General features: G+C 37.4%; 1 protein-coding gene across 2 annotated transcripts in view; it reads left to right on the top strand.

Moving 5' to 3' along the window:
* Ccdc191 (coiled-coil domain containing 191) overlaps positions 1 to 19,630 on the top strand; it is a 70,598-nt gene that overhangs the window by 13,252 nt on the left and 37,716 nt on the right. For both annotated transcript variants that reach the window (XM_010630081.2, XM_010630082.2), the window contains 3 exons: positions 626 to 849; positions 3,929 to 4,082; positions 13,328 to 13,518. In XM_010630081.2, coding sequence (XP_010628383.1) covers positions 626 to 849; positions 3,929 to 4,082; positions 13,328 to 13,518 — 569 coding nt within the window. The remainder of the gene's footprint in view (positions 1 to 625; positions 850 to 3,928; positions 4,083 to 13,327; positions 13,519 to 19,630) is intronic.

Here is a 19,630-nt window from a genome sequence, read left to right as displayed (position 1 = left end):
AGTGAAACAGGAGTAAAAAAACCATACCTTAATTCATTGGTAGTGCAGCCTTTAAAGGATTAACAAGTCTGGAAGAAAACTTGAATATGCTTATTTAGAAATATCGGTGAAGTAGTTCATGTTTTTGATTGCCAAATGTAGTCCAGAATCACTAACATATTTAAATAATACTAGAAATGAATAAAAAGTTGTAGCGTTCCTTGAGGCAACAAATCAGTGTTCTATCCTTCACAACATAGCCCCCCCCCAAAAAAAATCCCTATTCTTCTTAAGTTCCAATTAGAATGCAGACAGCCTAAGTAAAAAACAGTTCTTGGACACCTTGGACAATCTTACAGATGGGAAATCATTTCTAAATAAGAATCCAGAACTTGGGATCTGGCCTACTAGACTCAACTTTTCCATGATACAGATCCTTCTCAGACTTGTTTCTTCATCTGACTTCGTGTAAAACTTCTTACTGGCTTCACCTGTGAACAGATGCTCTCCCACTATTCTAATAAACAGCAGCATTCTAGGCCACCATATTTTAAAGTGGTTGTATTCTAAATTTCAAACTGTGTTATAAAGTTTTGCTTCTCCTTTCTACTTGAAAGACTGCCTTTCACTCTCTATTCTTTCTAAGGTTAAAGAAAATCGCATAAGACGTGAGAAGGAACTGCAGTGCCAGAGGATGGAAAAGGCCTTGAAAAAATCAGCTTTCTTGGAGGCTCAGTATCTGGTTCAAGAAGAGAAGAAAAGGAAGGCTCTGGAGGCCAAGAAAGAGAAAGAGGAGATTCAAAGGGAGATGGTAAAGCTGCGAAGGGAAATACTGGAGAGGAGGCACACTGTGGAAGAAGCGTGGAAGATGTAAGCCAGCATAGGCAGGGCAGGGTTTGAACAGTCATTTTGGAAGTGCACTAAAGTTGGTAAAATGTACAAACATCGCGGTGACAAAACACAAAAGAGAAATCATCTGATGCTCTACTAACTTAACAAATTAATGTTACTTTTTATGTTCCCTCCTTGTATTATCCCCTTTACGTACTTAATTACAACCATAAAGTATATTTGAGTTGCTATTCTGCCGAAATTAGTACGTTGCCTGGATTGCAGAGGTCTGCTACTCCATTGAGTTTCTATACCATCATTTAAGTAATGACTTCCAGTCCATGTTGCCAAGCATTTTGGCGACTAGGTTTTTCGGCAATATTTCTGTGAGCATCCTTAAGCCTATAGCTTTTTTATTCTTTTGAATTACATTCTTAGGATAAATTTTTAGAATTATAATTTCTGAGTTAAATAGTGTAGCTCTTTTTTGTGACTCTTGAAACACTGCCAAATTGCTTTCAAAATAGGCTGTACTGTACTTACTTACTGCGCTGCTGGCAGTGGGCCAGTTTCCCACACACTGCCCATTACTGGAGATTATATCACTTTCAGTATTTTCACACTTTTAATAGGCATTATATTGATTATTTTGCATTTCTTTTGTTGCCGAATATCTTTAAAGTTGAACGTGTTTTTTATGCCTTTCCTTATACAGTCCAGTAATTGTACCTTGTCCTGCTGTGAATTGTTAGTGCTTTATTTTCCGATAATCATAGAGCAGCAAGTCACTGTTGCTTTTTTGCCACTGACAAAGGAAAAATATCTGACATAAATGGAAAATGAAAATAGTCTTCACAGGATGTAGTACTATTATCCATCCTTATGCAGAAAATGAGCTTCGTAAGTGAAATAACTAATGTATTTATTCCAAGAAATGGCACTGATGCATGAACTGCAAAAATCTTGGAACAACTCTGCTAAAGTGTCTGAAAATACTCAGACTGAGAGGTCAGAAAGAGCTATTAGATAACCCTTCCATCCCCATCAGCCTACACAGCCTTTCCCCCCTGTGTTCTTGATTGCTCTCATTTTACCCAATTTAAAACAGCTCAGCAGTGGACATGTGCTTCACTCCTTCAAGTGCCAGACTCGGGCCTCCTCCAGATGCTGTTCCTTTCAGAAAGCAATCACTAATGTTTTAGTGAATTCTTTTCTAGGGTCAACCTTGCTTTTCAGATTGCTCCCAAGTCCTGGAAAAACTAGGCTGACCTAAAATAAATTGTGAAAACAAGTAACAGTTGATGGTAGCAAGATGCTCTGTTCACAGTGGGTACTCAACTGACCAGTCATTTCTTATCGCAGTTGAAATCTTACTCATAGTCACAGTGTAACAGATAATAGGCTCTGCTTCTAGGCAGATTAACTAATTTAAACTTTCCAAATAGCCATTTGACAATAAACAACAAACAAAAGCCCATAAAAGGTATTATCCCTTGACCTGAGAATTCTGGTTGTCAGAAAATAGCCCTAAGAAAATGATCAGAAAAATCTAGACAAAGATTTTTGTACAAAGATAATTAAAATAAAACATAATAGACCTTGCTATGAAATTAGTAATTTGAAAGTCAATAAAATTCTATTGTTGATAGGGCTTTATGATTTCTAACCTTTCTGAACCTCCTGTATTGCATAATTTTAAAGTATTTTCTTCAAATACTTATTAATTACAAAGGGAAAAAAATCAGAGGACTTGCCTTAACATGGTGAAAAAGGTCAATATCACCAGTAATAAGATAACATTGTGTGCCCTCCATGCCATATATGAGAATGAATGAGAGAATAACTGTAACCAGCCATCCCACTCAGTTTAAGTTTTCTCAGCTATAAAGTGAAGTCTCAGAAAGACTGGGTGACTTGGCTGAGTTTTCACAGCTGGTTTGTGGCCAGAAAATGAATCTTGATTCCTGACGAGGTGCTATTATTACCACATCATTAATAGTACAGTAAGTCCCTGACTCACAAATGAGTTGCATTCTAGGAGAATGTTCATAAATTAGATTCATTCATAAGTCCGAAAAGTGAGAAGTGAGTCTTATACACCTTGTATGCAATGTAAAGCATTAAAAAACCAAGCACACATGAAAATACAGTAAGTCCCCAAATGTACCATACTACTGTACATTATCACACTGTACAATAAACACACAGCAGCACGATTTTGGCAACATCCTGCCAACATGTGAGCTACTGCTGTGACTTGTTAGTATCTATGAATGTTCTTAAGGCAAGGTTGGTTGATAGCTATGAAAGTTCCAACTCAAATATACCTAAGTCGGGGACTTACTGTATTACTTCATACACATAGCTATGTAGTTAAACTTAATGAGGCAGCAGCTGTGAGCCTGCTTGAATTGGTGAGTGAGAGTGATGGCCTTGGCAAGGGAGAATAGATAGTGGGACGAGAAAGAGGATGGCCAGAAAAATGAGCAGCAAAATGACTAAGAGATTCTGATTACTTGCCTTAAGTCTTTTCTTGGTCGTAAATTCTTATTTGTTCTCTTTTGGTTACTTTAGCTTTACTCTGGATTCCATTCTCTCCTTCATAGCATTTGATTTTATTTTTCTTTCTAGAAACTTTGTGGTAATCCCACTCCTTTCTCACTTGAGGATCCTTTTTACTTCCTAGTAAGAAGAGAGAAAATTTATATCTACTTTAGAGAATACTTAATAGTTGTTAATTGTCAAATTTTAATCAAAGTGTAGTTCAATGTTAAATTTAAAAATGCTTTACTGAGGGCCAGGGATTTAACTTAGTGGGTATGCCACCTACCTCACAAGCGCAAGGTCCCAAGTTCAATCCCCAGTACTAGAAAAAAAAACTGCTTTACTGAAATACCTGTAGGACTTTCTATTTGTCAAAATATTTTATAACAATTTTATTTTACATAATCTATCTTTTTAAAGGAATTAGCTAGGTTTCCTCCCTCCCAAAAAACATATAGCTTTAGAGGCAGATGTAAATATGTGTCTTTTGAAGGAAAAATTCAGTGTTCATTCCACTACAGAAGGTTGTAATTACTCATTATTAAATCTATTACACATTAATTGTTATTAATAGAGAGAGGAAAAAGCAAGAAGAAAATCTTCAAAAGAATCCAGAGAAAGGCCTGTTTCCAAGTGCTTATATTCTTCTGGATGAAGAAAAAGTGGCAAAAGAAAGAAAGAGGAAGCTGAAAGAATTACTAATCCAAACTTTCAAGGAAAATCACCAGGTAGGTATTACAGTGTCTCTTTACTCAGCAGTCTGTAGCATACATGACAAGAAGCTCCATCAGAGGTGAGATAAAGTTAACACTAAGCTCATGAGAATCTCTTCCTAAATACCAAAATTGCCCTGCTATTTATTATGTGCTGCCCAGCTAACCTGAGACACAGGCCAGTGTACCAAGCCCCTGATCTGGGGCTGTTCTTTTTATACTGCTTATACTATAGAGACTCCTGGGTGAGATTCTGGGAAAAGAGAGGCTAAACATAGAAATTACCTTCTTCAGAATAGCATTTAACTACTTAGTTATTTCTCTGGCAGTTTTTGAAAGCTTGGCTTCTATTTTAACCAAACTTCTACTTTGGTCTGCTGTATCTGGGTTATTTAGAAGGCATGAGAACAAGCTACTTGCCCTTTAGTAGCTTAAACCCTAAAGCGGTGATACACATACGTGTGCCTCTCTTTCTATTGATCTGCATTTTTTAAAAATTTTTACCTTTTACTCTATCCATTTTTGGTTACTCTGAAAGTATCTGATCACTTTTATACTGATCAGTGAAGGGCAACTAATAGTCTGAATTTGGAGCTGGTAACATTTCATGTAAAATGAATTACTCATAAGGTTTGTACACAAGATGGTTGGATGAGAGAAGAATATGCAGCATGTATATTTTCTGTATCCTTAGAACAAACTCAGTATGGCCTTAGGCTTTGCTGAAATTAAATGAAAGTTAATAGAATAAATATGTGAACAAATCGATTTAACAAGAGAAAAGAGAATATTAGGAAGATATTGAGGGAGTTTGATAAATGGGCAATAGACTTCTAAAGGCCCTAGAAATCAATAATAGGAATTTGAATATGATATGGTCACCTAAGATATGCAGAAAAAAGTAAGGTAGTCAACGCCATTTTGAAAAAGAAACATTTGAAGGTGGCATCTGGGATTAATAGGCAGAAGTCATAATTATCCAGCCAGAAATACAGAAAGATTGGTCAAACTTTCATTTTCAGGACTATAAAGGGAAATGTGGTAGGAGAACATGTTAAGATTGATATTTTGAGGAAGATTGGGAAAGTGAGCTTTGCATCCTTCATGAGACACAATGAGTATGTCCTACTATAGTAACGGTTAAGATTTCTGAGAGAAAATAGGAAGAGGAATAAGTGTCCAGGGGGCCATCCTGAGAAGGCATATAGAAAAAGTGCCATGATATATTACCCAGCCAGTGAGAAATGAATAAACCATGGATTCCATAAAATTTTGATTTTAAAATTGTTTTGAAGTTTACTGTGTAATAAGAAATCAGATAGATATGTTTTATTTTTTTCCTTAAACTCTCACCCATTAATTTTATTTATTTTTGTTTTTTTGAGACAGAATCTCGCTATGTAGCTCAGGCTGGCCTTGGACTCACTATGTAGCCCAGTGTGGCCTCGAACTCAGTGGTCCTCCTGCCTCAGCCTTCCAAAGTGCTGGGATTACAGGCGTGAGCCACCACACCTGGCTCACCCATTAATTTTAGCAGCCAATGGTGTATCTTGCCTGTGACAGTTTTTAAGGTGGTATTTGTCTAATGGTGATTTTATAATTCCCTCATTTCTTTAGATGTATTAATTTAAATTCTTTTCTTTTTTTTTCTTATTCAGTACTGGGGATTGAATCTAAAAAGCTCACATGTGCCAAGCTTTGTACCACTGAGCTACATCTGCGCTCTTTTTTTTTTTAACTTTAAGGCGGGCTCTTGCTATGTTGCCCAGGCTGGCCTGGAACATGTAATCCTCCTGCCTTAGCCTCCCAAGTAGCTAGAATTACAGGTATGTACCACCATGCCTGATTTGAAGTTCTTCTAGAAGGAGGAATTATCCTTCCTCCTCCATTTATTCATTTGTTTATTTATGCAATTCTTTATTTGGTATGGTCTTGTTGATACATATTTTATTCCAGAATTGTAATCTAATATTATTATTAACTTTGTTATTAATTTATTCCAGCTTTGACTGCTGGAAAATCTTTCAGCCTGGCTCCTCTTTCCTTTTAACAACTTCCATCCTTTTTTGTGTACTTCCTGTTTTTATGGCACTACCAAAGGCTCATTTTTATTTTCCCTGCCTTAGTCCTGGAATAGGCCATTTCTACGCAGTACCTTGGTTCTTTTTATTGGAGGATGGTCTTTAGAAAGCAAATTAGTTGCTTCCATATGTTGAGGTGTCATTGATCCTAGGCCCTCTTAGCAGAGCGAGCTGTGTATGCATACACATTCTATTTATTTTACATTTGTGTATTTGTATACATATTAAAATCCAACAGCTCCTACTGATATACCTCCTTTCAGTACAACATGGGACTGACTTCTGCACTATCTGAATTTTTGCTAAGTAATTGTGAATTCATGATGATATTTTCAATGCCAATCCAGTACCACAGGTTTCAGTGCAGCTTTTCCCACTTGCTCATTTGCAATTCCTTTCTTTGACAGTAAGAACGTGGCTCTCCTTATCCACATTCTATTTAAATACTAGTTCGATCCTGCTATTAGAAAAGTAGTTTCAAAATTGCTAACCCAACCACTGTGGAAGCAAATGTACTAACTAGAACACAATATTTGTACAATTATTTTATCTTAGCCTTAGTATTCACTCAAATACTAACTCCAATTTTATTTTCCCTTCAGTATGACTGTATTATCCATTTGTAATACAGGTAGGAAACTTTTTTCCGTGTATTTGAGCACAAGTGATTCATGGTAAAAGTCCCTGTGCAAGACTTTCACCCTTTTACATAGACTTAGCTGTAGACAGGACAGTGGTCTGGTAAACCTCACAGGACTAGGCAGGCCCTCTGGGCTCTTTATATTAGTCTAATCCTCACTCCCAGCCTGGTTCAAAAGGAGCTGTCCTGGGTAATGATACCTGGATACTCAACAGCCAACTACAGACGTAGGAAGAAAAGGAGGATAGTCTTGAGGTGAGCAACCGGATGACTGGATGCTCTCAGTAGCCTTGGTTTCAGGTCCTGGATTTGATGCCCAGCACAGAAAAAACAAAACAAACAAGCAACAAAGCAAGTTCGAGTACTGCTCTTTTTATGCATCTTTTATTTCATTGCTTTGTCTCTTTGGTGCATCAGAAACTTATTCTTGTATAGAAACTTTCTACTCCCAGTCTATTCTATTTTCTCTTTCATCTTGTAGTGAAATCTCTTGGGGAGATTCAGCATTCCACGTGTCACTGCTAATTAGCAGAAACAACAAGGGATTAACTATGAAATTCTTACACTATTTGGAAAGTGGCTTAATTCTCATTGTACTCTGCAATATGTTTTTGTTTTGTTAATAAGATTAGAAATGCTATGATCTTTCCTGATTGTGAAAGCTGAAAAAGAATAATGAAAGATGGGGTGATACTAACCTAAATCTTAATTCTCAGGGGGTGGTAAGATTTTGATTTGCTTATTTAATTAGGTTTTTCTGTTAGAGAATATGATAATAATGACCCAAAGGAGTCATTGTTAATGTTTTGCTTATGATGTTGTCCTTTCCAAAAGTCCACCCTAAAAACTAAACGAAGGAAACAAGGAAACATATAGAAAAGAAGCCTGTACTTTTTTTCTGACAGGATAATGAAAACTATATTTAAGTATCTCATTTATATAACATGATTCCTTTCCAAAGATCATATCTGCCTGCACACCACTGAAGCAAAACCATTTCTGAAATGACACAGAGGAACTATCCTTTCCCTGGTATCTTATATTTGGTAGGAAAATCCTTTTTGCAAATAAAACTCCATTGGCAAAATGCCAGTACACATAATGGAGAATATGGGGATTCATGACTCTTGTCTCTAGAATTATTGCCAAGGTCTATGTGTGGTATGCATCTTAGGGAGCATTTGAAATATTGTTCTGTATTATTTTATATAGGCTGTGCCATAGCAAATTTCCAAGTCAGATTTTATCAATTTGGACAAGGAATTTGCTTGTTTATTTTGCAGTTGTTCTGCCTTCCCTTGCTCTATGAGTAACCCTGATTTTCCATTCTCACAGAGGGGATAGTGAAAGCCAATTTACCAGAATCTCGGGCCTTTCACAGTGCTATAAGGTTCCTATTCTTGAATATGTGAGGGGTTTTTATGCAAGGAAGGGATCTTTCAAAGTAGTATTGATTAAAATTTTCTTTTAGAAAGTTAATAAAAGGACTCTAGACATTTCAAGTAAATATTTATAAGGCTCTTCAGTGGGTAAGAAACAAATGATATCACATCATTGTCTCACTGTCAGACTACCTGGAAGTGAAGCGAGCAGCATTTGTATGATACATTCTTAGGTAAGTTTTGTTCTTGGCATAGTTTCTGTGTATGACCAGAGGTGGAAAAGGGTGGGCAGTGAGTAGGGATTGGTGGAGAGGGAAGAAAGTCCCAAAGGGAAAGAGAAGGCAACGGGGGAGCTCAGTAAACCTGTGATGGCATTGTGTCAACTAGTCTGGAAGAAAAAAAAAATTAGTCTGGGCTCTGTTGGGAAAGGAGTTTTATCCTTTTCAGGTTATAGTTTGTATTCAAGTCATTCTTTACAAGAGCCCAGAGACTTGCTGGTTAAGAGTTTACTTCAAGGAGCCAGGTATACTGGCGTGCACCTATAATCCTAGCTGCTTGGGAGGTTGAGACAGGAGGACCATGAGTCAAGGCCAGTCGAGGCAATTTAGTGAGACTTTCTCAAAATAAAAATTGTGTAAAGGGCCTGGAATGTTATTCAGTGGTTGAGCACTTGCCTAGCATGTGTGAGGCACTGGATTCAATCCCTAGTATCACTAAAAAAATTAAAATTAAATTTAAAGAATTTACTGTTTACTAATCTAAGCAATTGCTTCCTGTAATTCTGCTTGTAGAGGGAAATGGAAGAACTATTAGATAAATACAGAAGTATTTTTTTATTGAAACTCCTTAGCAGAATTAAGAAGAATTTTTGTATATTACTGCTACATATTGATATAGTTATGAGTAAAGTGATATAATGTCTGTCTGGGGTTTATTTTTAAATACTCTAGGGGAAAAGGTGGCTGGAGATAGATCATGATTAGTAAAATGTTGATAACTTCTGAAGCTGAAGGAAGGCCTATCTTTTGATCTTTTGGATATGTTTGTTAAATTTTTGTGAAGCGTTTTTTTTTGTTTGTTTGTTTGTTTGTTTGTTTGTTTTTTAAGCAAGAGAAAAACACTTAAACACAGAAATTTCACACTGCAGTTGTCAAAGTATAGGCCTCTAGGTTTTTCTCTGAAACCTAAAAGCAAGTCCAGGTTTTAGTATTGTGTTTGGGAAACTCAATGTATTTCCTCTAATGTAATTAATTACAAGAGTATGTATGCTTGAGGGTGAAGGGGTACTGTGATTTCATCTTTATTTGAGGGTGCAAAATTATGAAAATCAGGATTAGGGTGGTTCACAGGGTACTGCTTTTCCATTGCAAAATTCAGGGCTGACCTTTCCCTCTGGAGACTTACTTGGCCGTGGTAAAGATCCTCCTCTCCCCAAACCCCAGACTCTGTGACATCAGTGGGGTCTTTTGCCTGGCTACAGTGGTTCCCAAAAGGGATCGGGAAAATAAGGACTTTCATAGCAAAAGAAAATCTATTCCTTCTGAAGTCAGAGTAACACCAAGTCACTGGAGGCTGTGGGGTAGGTGAGGTATGCATTTGAACTTGGCCAATTCCCCTAGACCACCAGTTGCACCATTTTGTTTCATTCAGCAAAAAATAAATTGTAAAGTTGTTGACATTTTTGTCCTCTTTACAATTCATTGTTTATTTTTCCATGACGAAGAATTTTGATGCAATTATCACTGAGCTTTCTGACAAAAAGGAAATAACTGAGGAATTTTGATGAGTTACCCACTTCATTAATCAGAACAAGCATCTCTAGTGACAGGGTTAGAATTACAATGAAGATTAGATAGCAAATTGCTGTTCCACCTAATGTCAATCATTCGCAATGACAGCAGTGTGATTACACTTCAGGGAAGAGCTTTTCTTGCCAACAGAATGAGGGCAACTCTAGTGCAGGTAATAAATTTAGCAGGGCGAGCTGTCATTTTTTTTTTGTCTTGAGTGGAATCCTTAACAACCAAATGATGTCTTGTGGAAGATTTTGAGGGGAGGAAAGCATTTCACTTTAAAGCTTTCTAAATTTCATACTGTAGTATTTTATTTTAAAAATTATTATAGGAATGATTCATCCCCACAGTGACTTTCTATACTTCATTTACCTGTATCAAGCCTTAATTATCACTACAACTATGATAAAGAGATAGTAGAAGTTGGAAAAAGAGGGTAGGACTGTATTTGAAAAGCTATCAGAAATAAAAATCTAGTGCAGAAACAAAAGGAAAAAATAAAGGTCAGACTAGTTCTTGACTAGTTAAAAGTTTAACTTCTCTTGACTTAAACAAAATGGCTTTCTCGTCCGGCCTGGTTTTGGTTTTAAATACTGTAATAGTTCTTGTTTCAAAGAACAAAGGAATAGTGCTCAGAGTATAGAACTGAAAAGAAGAAGCAGGCCTGGGAGCAGTACGGAGTTTACTGAGGGGAGGGAAGAGTAGGACAAATACCTAGATGGAATCTGTGGAAAAGTACAACTTCTCTTCCCTTCTTAAAATCCACAACCACCACCACCACCACAAGAATAGACAAGAAGGACCGAGAGTGTATTCCTTTCCTAAATGTTTTTTGTCTTCCGGGCAAGTTTACGAGACTCATGTTAACCTGCATAATGTTTGATGCAAATCAGGAAGAACTAAGCAGCTATCCTTGATTCATACTTTGTTTTATTTAAATTTTAATAGGATTGCTTTTTTGAGCAGGCAAAAAAAAAAAAAAACCAAAACAATAGTAAGTTGATTTTAAGAAAGCAGCTGCTCAGTGACACTTTGCTCTGAAAGTCTCAAGTGTTTTTAAAGAAATATATTGACTGCAGAATTTATAAACCCAAATTTTCCCCTCTTAAATTCATCTAGGTTCCTAACTGATGCTATTCTTCAATGGTAAGTCATAGAGTTTTATTTCATTAAAAAAGAAGAGTATGATAATAGTACATAAGACCCTAATGTGAAATAGGAAGAAAAATGCTAAAGGTGTAGGGAAAGTGGGAAGGGTAGGGGAAAGGTAGTAAGGGAAAGGAAAAAAATAGGAGAAAATGAAAAAGTGGAAATAAAATGTTTGTAAATGGGGAGGAGAGGAGGGAGGAAGATAGGACAGGGACAAGGGGAAAAAATGAGAACCAAGACCTGTCATGTAAAGGTACAAGATCCCAGTAATTAATGTAACTGTACTGTATACCTAAAATGTACCAATAAACTCAATGAGGAAAAAAAAAGAAGAGTATGTACAATTTCTGTATTTTGTAGTTAAGATCTAAGTATCAAAATAGTACATGCATAGAAAATAAAGAACTCAGCATATAACTTTATCATAGGTCACTTGCCTAGCATATAATAAGCCTTGGATTTGATTATCAGAACTGAAAAAAATATATATATAATACATGGAAGTTGCTGTAAACTTTACAGAGAAGAGGAATATAAAAATCCAAGGACACTACTAATGGAGCTGTTACTGTCCAGGTGGATTATGTTTATACTATTTCATCATTAGAAATAACCCAGGATTTAAAATTAGAGATAGCTATGCAGATTGTATTTCACCAAGTCTTTTAGTAGGAATCTCTTAAATGAATCCTGTAAATAAACATGGGATTGTTTTTTGGCTGTAGCACAATATGAATACCATTTTTATGCTATGTTTTGTGAGGTAGGTAAACAAATAATGAAAAAGAAGGTGTATGCCCTCAATCTACCAGATATGTTTCTTCTCCTTGTTACGACTGAGGCATATCTATATTTAGTAAATCTCCTTTCCTCCTTTCCTTCTTCCCTCCCTCATCTGTCCTGCCTGCCTTCCTTCCTGCCTTCCTTCCTTCCTTCCAAGGGATCTAAAGTGAAGATCTGGAAAATGTGCCCTCACTTGACATAATGGAAATGGACTAAGGGCTTTTTTAAAGTTTGCCTTGGTTTCTCCCTATGAGAAATTGTGTTTGTCTAAATGGGAATATAACTGATACCCTGTGTGGGAAATAATTCTAGCAAAATAGTATATTTCTAAGAATTCTAGTATATGTTGTTTTCTTGTATTCTTGGGGTTTTTTTTTTTCTGATAGAGTAGAGATTATATCTTACAAAAGTAGAGATTATATCTTGCATGATTTTGTTCAGAGTTCCCAAGTTCAAGCACAGTGGTACTTAGCATATGTTGAAGTAGTGAATAGCTATATATTTTTACAAAGAAGAAAATAATACAACTGACCTAAAATCTTTGAAGGTGGTGTTAGGAATTCCCTGTACTCCCCATGAAGTCATCTCCTGTGAGGTGACTTTCTCTGTTCACCTCCCCACTCTCAGTGCCACTCCCAGATTTGCCATTCCCATTTATGAGCCCTATTCCCTCTTTTCAGGAGGTTCAAAGTCTACTGGAAACCAGTAAACTGATGATTATGATATAGTGTCATGAGGGTTTGACTAAAGGAAGCATAGAATGCTCTGGGAATATGGTGGGTTGGCATTTACAGTTTGAGGGGGTTTTTAATAGAAAGGCTTCCTGAGAAAGGTGACTCTAGACCGAAAGGAGGCAGAAAAGAAAAGGAAAGTGGCAGAAAATTGCAGGTAGCCTAAATATCTAGACGCTAGTCTGCTTACTAAAGCCCTAACATAGTAAGCCCAAGTAAAATTGTTGCTTTCAGGTGTTCTCCTTGGGGATCTGAGGCCCCATTTAATCCTCCTGGTAGTTCCCATGTTCACTTGTGTAGAATATCAGTAGTATTGATAAAAATGAATTGAGTGGTTGGCGTTTTACATTCCAAGACAGCCTGGCAGGACAGGCTATGTTGGAAGCAGCCCTTTCAGGCCTCTCAAGCCCCTGGTTCATGTTTCAGATATGACTTGTTATTGCAGCTCCCCAGAAGACTGGTGCCCTACATTGAGAATGTGTTATTTTAGTTTAAGTCATAAGACTCAGAAGACCTCAGCTGTGTGACTTGAATATTTCTTATCACTCTAAGCTTAAAGGAATTGTGTTTTCTCTGTTTTCTTCCGTCAAGACAAGTTTCTAGATTTGTTAGAAAAAAGTATAGAGAAAATCTGGGAAGCCTCTCAATATTAGAAACATTGGTGCCGACTAACGGTAACTTTCCAAATATTTCCATTGCAGTGTCAAAAACGATATTTCTCTGCCTGGCACAAGCTAATCCTCGATAATAGGATTAATCTGGGGAAAGCTGGGACCCTGTCTGGCTGGAAGCTTCAACTGAAGGTCCTGCGAGCCTGGAGAGACTATACACGATCCCAGAAGCTGGACCGGGTAACTCAGACCTTGGAAAATGACCTTAGGGAAGAAAACAGGTACTATCACTTCTACTATGGTAAACCATCTAGTGTGTTTATCTAGGGCATCTTCCTCCGGAAGAATCCAGAAATAAACTTTAAAAGTGCTATTCACTGAAATCATCTTATCCACTTATAAAATATGGAAGTCAGTTTTTTTCTGTCCATTGCAACTTGAAAATTTTAACTGAAAATTATAAGCAAACAAAAACTAGTTGATTAAAATATACTAATGTATGGGATCTGTAAAGGAAGTAAGTCTTGGGCTTTTCCCTAATGCTAATGGAGTAGCATTGCAGCTTGGACCATCTCACAATTCAAAAGGGGATTTGGTTTATATGGCAATAATTCTCATTGATAGAAATCACTGTCTGCACACAGAATGTTAATTAAGGACACAGGGAACATCCATCTGAGAGGGCCAACCTGCCAACAGTGATTCCTCCCACTCTGCTGTCTTTTGTTCCACATCTTATTTAGAGGTTTTTGACACTTTTATATCAGTTCCTTCTTGTGCTTATGACACAACACAAGCATAAGACACAGAATTGGTGTTCAAGTGAAGCTTTCTTTGTTCTATCATCTTACAATTAAATAATTTTCTTCTTCTCATTCCCCGTTCAAACTTTACATTCTGTTTCTGTTTTTGTTTTTATTTTTTTTTTGGTGGTGCTGGGTATTGAACCCAGCACTTCCCACGTGCTCTACCAGCCACTGAGCTGCACCCCTCCCTCCCCATCCACTTCGCATTCTAGATCAACATCATAGACGTACAAGAAGCCCTTTGTTTATTGGGGGGACATGTTCTTGTATAAGGGGTAATTTGGGGTTCATGTTCACTTTCCTACTGGCATCTCTGTCATTCATTCAGGATGAAAAATGGAGTGAGTGGTATATACACTTAGAAGGTCATGGTGCCCCCTAAGCTGCCCTGTGACAACATTGGGCCCTGGGGAGGTTACATAGGAGAGTGTGGCTCTTTGTCCTCAGAGAACTCATGTTGTGTGAGGAAAACAAGATCTCGAGACAAGTACAGGTATGGAGCGGTGATATAAACTGAAAAATATATCTCTTTTCCCTGTTGCGGGAAGCAGAGGGAAGCATCACTGTTGCCGGAGAGACTCCACGGGAGTGCCAGAGAAGCTAGGAGTGGTGGTGCACTCCTGTGATCCCAGTGCTCTGGGAGGCTGAGGCCAGAGGATCACATGTTTGAGCCTGCCTAGGCAATTTAGTGTTTTAATGAGACAAAATATTTAGTGTCTCACATAGAAAAAAATAAGTGCTGGGGATTTAGTTTGGTGTGAGGACACTGGGTTCACTCCCCAGTACAAGAAAGGAAGAGGCCAGGAAAAGCTTTGTCAGGATCTGGGTTCTTCCTGGTAAGCAGATATTTCTAGGTATAGACAGGAAAATGAGGTAATGGCCTGAAATGCAGCTGTCTCAATTGGCTAGAAGCCATCCAGCATGTGGTTGTCAATTCCATTAACTTCTAAAAGGCTTTAAATGCCAGGACAAGGTGTTTATTCCTGGATAATAAAGGTAAATCTTACAGGTTTTTTTTTTAAGCTGGAAGGGGAAGTGGGAGGGGGGTGGGAGAGTGACCTAGTCAATTTCCTTTTCCTATAGTCTCCTGAGGAAAATCTTCAGTAATTTGTTTCCAGAATCTCAGAAAGTAGTAGTGATTATCATAAGAAATTGAGAGGATATCTTACAGAAAATCAAATGCTGGAGGATTTGTTGGATAAAGAAAGTTAACGGGAAGTGGTGTAAGGCAAAAGCACTGTGAGTGATGGCAGAAAGTGAGTATGTTAGAAGAAACTTGTAGAAGAAAAGTCTGGAAAATTTAGGATTCCATTCCAATTAAGCTATTTAAATATAAAAACAGTAAATGAGGATTTCATAATTTCATTATGTGCCATTTTTTTCAGAAAGATCTCAGAACTTTTCATCTTGTATCTGAATTATTTTCAGGTGCCTATTTTTAATGTTCAGAATGGGTACTAAATTTTTTAAAACTGCCAGAGTTAGAAAATATTTAACTTATAATAATTTTTTACTACAAAGCTTTAAAACAAAAAAATATCCTAGAGCAGGAAGGCACCTCAGGGATGGTCTGATCCAGTCCATCATTTTACAGGTGGTTAAAGGACAGCCCAGAGAGAATAGTAAGTGAGTCTTACAGAGTTGAGTAGCTTGTCTACGACTGGAAGCTTATCTTTTTTATTGTCAGATGCTTTTTCTTACATGACACAGTGCCTGTGTTTAAAAAATAGCATCCAGGTCATAGATCCACAAGACACCCTGTTTTTTTTTTTTCATCTGCATTGTGATTTACTGTAGATTGTAACAGGTGAGAAATAAGAATGGCAATTTTTTTTTTATATCGGGGATCAAACTCAGGACCTTGCACTTGCCAGGCAGGCATGACACCCCTGAGCTACATCCTGGCCCAAGAGTGGTAATTTTAAAGTGACAGGTCACCCCAGAAACATAGGAGAAAGGAGCTATTCCACATAGACTTTCTATTGTAGAAAAGTCCTCCAAATCTCTGGCTCTGTACATGTTCTAGAAATTATTTCAGGAAGTTAAGTGGGGTGATTTCCTTCCATGATAGTTGGGGATAAGAAAAGTGGAGGGTAACAAAACCTCAAGGGTGGCTATTTACTATGCTTATTGGGGTTTCTCCCATTGCCTCAGTAGACACCAGGTAATTTGTTGAACAGTGAGTCCGTGAGTGAATGAAGTTGCTTGTGTTTCTGAAATTTAATTTGGGTGTTCAAGCATTCTTCCTAAACAGTGAGCTCAAGGAAAAGAGAGGAGTTATTATAATGGATTATTCATGGAAAAATTTTGTTTTTACTAGGTTGGAGAAACACATGTGATGGTGACCCATCTGCCAGAGGTTGTTGAAATTATTTATGTTATTTAGACATCAGCTGAGTCCTCTTCCTCCTCCAGCTTCTGCACCCATATGGGTTTGCCCCCTGAGGTTTCCCTGATTGGCTTATTCCCATCCCCAAGGGATAGCCCTCCTTACAGAGCTCAGTGTTGAAGGCTTTCTTCTGTTTTCCCCACTTTTTCTAAGAAGCAACAACAAATCCCTCACTTCTTATTCCTAATGAAGCAACCACCATTTTTTCTCTTTTTAAGCTTGTGTGCGCCCTCACCTCCACTCACTCCAAGGGTTCGGCCAACCTACTTCTGAAAATGCATCTTGTTTTCCCTAATAGGAATTGCGGTTACTCTATTTTTATCCATCTTTCTTCTTTTAAAATGATTGTACTAATCGTGTTGTAAAATTTTGACATGGTATCATAATACAATTTCAATATTAGTAAATATTTCCAAACCCTGAGGATCAATTTACCTAGGTATTGTAACAAAATTCTAAGGTTCATACCTTTGACATGATGATGTTGAATTTTGAACTTGTGTTGTCAGTTTTCTTATTTACATTTACAAGTTGGTTACAGGTCTTCTCTTCCTCCTCTCTACTTTCCTCCCTTAATTTTCAGGAAGCCCTAGACAAAACGGGGGGGAGTAGAATTTGTTTTCCACCTTCTCTGTCAGCTTTCTTTTCTTTCTTTCTTTCTTTTTTTTTTTTTTTTTTTTTTTTTTATTTGTCTGTACCAGGGATTGAACTCAGGTCCTTGTGCTTGCAAGGCAGGTGGTGGAACCACTGAGCTAAAATCTCCAACCTCTGTCAACTTTCTTGAGTCCTTCTTCACTGATTTGTCAGTTCCTTCCAGGGAAGCACCTCGCTCTTCCCTGTGTTAATCTTCACAGAATCTTCGGTCCTGCCCTGTCCTACAGCGGTGCCTTGGGCCTTTTCTGAAACATTCTTTTATCTCTTCCCTTCTTCCCTGAAATGCCTCACGCTTTACTACTATAATCCTTAGTTGTCAGATATTCTTCATTTCCAGCACTTGAGATTTCAGCCTTCTTTCAGGCAATTATTCATGGAGTGTCTTTGCTAATCATGTTTGATTGTTCGTCCCTCTGCTCACCTGGGTACACAGGTGAGTGGCCAGAAGCCACATGACATCTGCAGCTGGTTAAGCTCCTGATAGGTCTATCAGAGGGGCAGGAGGACCAGACTGGCAATGCCCGACTTGCTTTAAAAACTCTTTAACAGAATTGTCTTATCTTCCACTTTTTCCCGTGGTCTACCTGGTACATTATTGAGTGCATTAGCTTACTCTCGTTCCTATTCTGCTGAACGTGCCCATCCTAAATGCAGCTGTTCCTGTCACTGCTGTTTTTATGTTCTGAATCTGATTTCAGCACTCAGGCAGATCACTAGTATGTGTTTATTAGTTCTCATTCGCTTTTTGAAAATTCAGGAAACTTTTTTTTTTAGATATCCAGTAAACTTGTACTAAAATAATGCTATTACCTCACATGTGAAGTTTGTTTTGAAATTTCAGAATTTTTTATTTAATTAACTTCCCCCCAAAAAAAATTCTTGTAGGACTGCAGTGTACCATTTTTGAGGGTGAATCTGCAGCCTAGAAACTTTCAAGTGCTTTTCCAGTGTCCTGGATCTAGTTAGCAGTCTTCTGATTTCTAGGTTTTAAATTATGTGCCTCTCACTAAGTATGACTTGAGTTGTGGATCCTTGGCTGCACTGTTTATATTTAAATTCCTCTTTAAACCTTTTGTATTTCATGCTCTTAGGTCTGCAGAGACAGTTTTTCTCTGCATGGAATTATGTAATTATGATGATCAGTTATATACTCCTGCTAAATTTTTCTGATTTTTAGCTTGCAAACATATCAGGACAGGTTGTGTTCCACAAAAGAACTGTCCCTCATAGTGTGATTACCTGGGCATTGTGTCTGGAGACATCTTTTTTGTGATCTTTTACCCAAGTAAATTGTGTCTAAGGTTTTAGGAAATTTAGGTCATTTTTCGCCTTCAAAAATATTTACGTTTCTAGTGTCATCTTTTAAAATATATATATGTATGTATATATATATATATATATATATATATACATACATATTGGCTTATATAGAATTTTGTCACTCTGCTGAAGTGAACTGCAAGGAAGCAGGAAATGAACTGGCCTTGTCTCTGAATCCTTAGTTTCCTTGTTTCCGCATCTGCCCTTCCACTTCAACCCACAAATATGGCTACATTTTCATGACCTACATAATCATCGTAGAGTGGGCTCTAAGCACTGTCATGAACATGCATTGTGTTAGTCTCTCAGTTTCTTGCTTTTTAATCTTACTGTACCTAGAAAAATGTTTTTCTCTTTGCCTTTTCTTAATCTCCCTGATGGTCAACCCTAAGTTCTTTTAGATCTTTATACTGTAAAAAAAAAACTATGAAATTAACACATCAGGTAAATTGCACACTTCTCTTTCCAGAGCAGATTGACGTCAATTGAATATTACTGTATATATACAAAGTTGTATTTTATGTTACAGTATAACTTTTTTAATGTAAGTGGAACTCAAAAGAGCTTTAAAGGTCATATAAGCATTAAGAACTGTAGAAATGTTTTCCTGACTCACTGGCTTAAGAACTTTATGATTTTCTTGATATGACCCCATAGTCCATGAGGATAGTTAAGCGTTAAATATGTTGAACAGAAATGAATATGTAATCAATGTTATGGAAAACGTGTATTAGTCAACATTACAACATAAAATCAAGGGGGCATCTAAATGATATTTGATTTTAAACCCTAAAACTGATCTCTGGATGCCACATAAGTTCCACGCTCTTAACTCACTTCTTCAAGGATGATAACCATCTGCCTAGAGATGATCACAGAGACCTCTATGCTTGAATTCTCGACTGGCTGCCACCAGAGTGTCTTCAAAGATTCACACTAGAAAGACTGTGATGCTACTTCCCCACTCCACTCAGTCCGGTTCCCTGGCATTTACAGAGTCTCTAGGAATCAAATGATGTAGAGGATGAGTGAGCTCCCTGAGAGCAAGTGCCTGGCTTTGGACTTTCTCACATGTCTAGCGTTTGGAAGGTGTCTCCACAAGACCCTTACTCATTGAGTTAGGAGGGTTAGTGAATGAGTCGTTCTCCCTTCCCTGACTCTTTTTTTTTTTTTTTTTTTTTTTTTTTTTTCCCTGTTTTTCTATGTTTTTGTGACAGAGTCGCA

Source organism: Fukomys damarensis, unplaced genomic scaffold (genome assembly GCF_012274545.1).
Source record: "Fukomys damarensis isolate Sample0158 unplaced genomic scaffold, DMR_v1.0_HiC HiC_scaffold_24, whole genome shotgun sequence".
NCBI lineage: Eukaryota > Metazoa > Chordata > Mammalia > Rodentia > Bathyergidae > Fukomys > Fukomys damarensis.
This window is presented reverse-complemented; position numbering and strand designations above follow the sequence as displayed.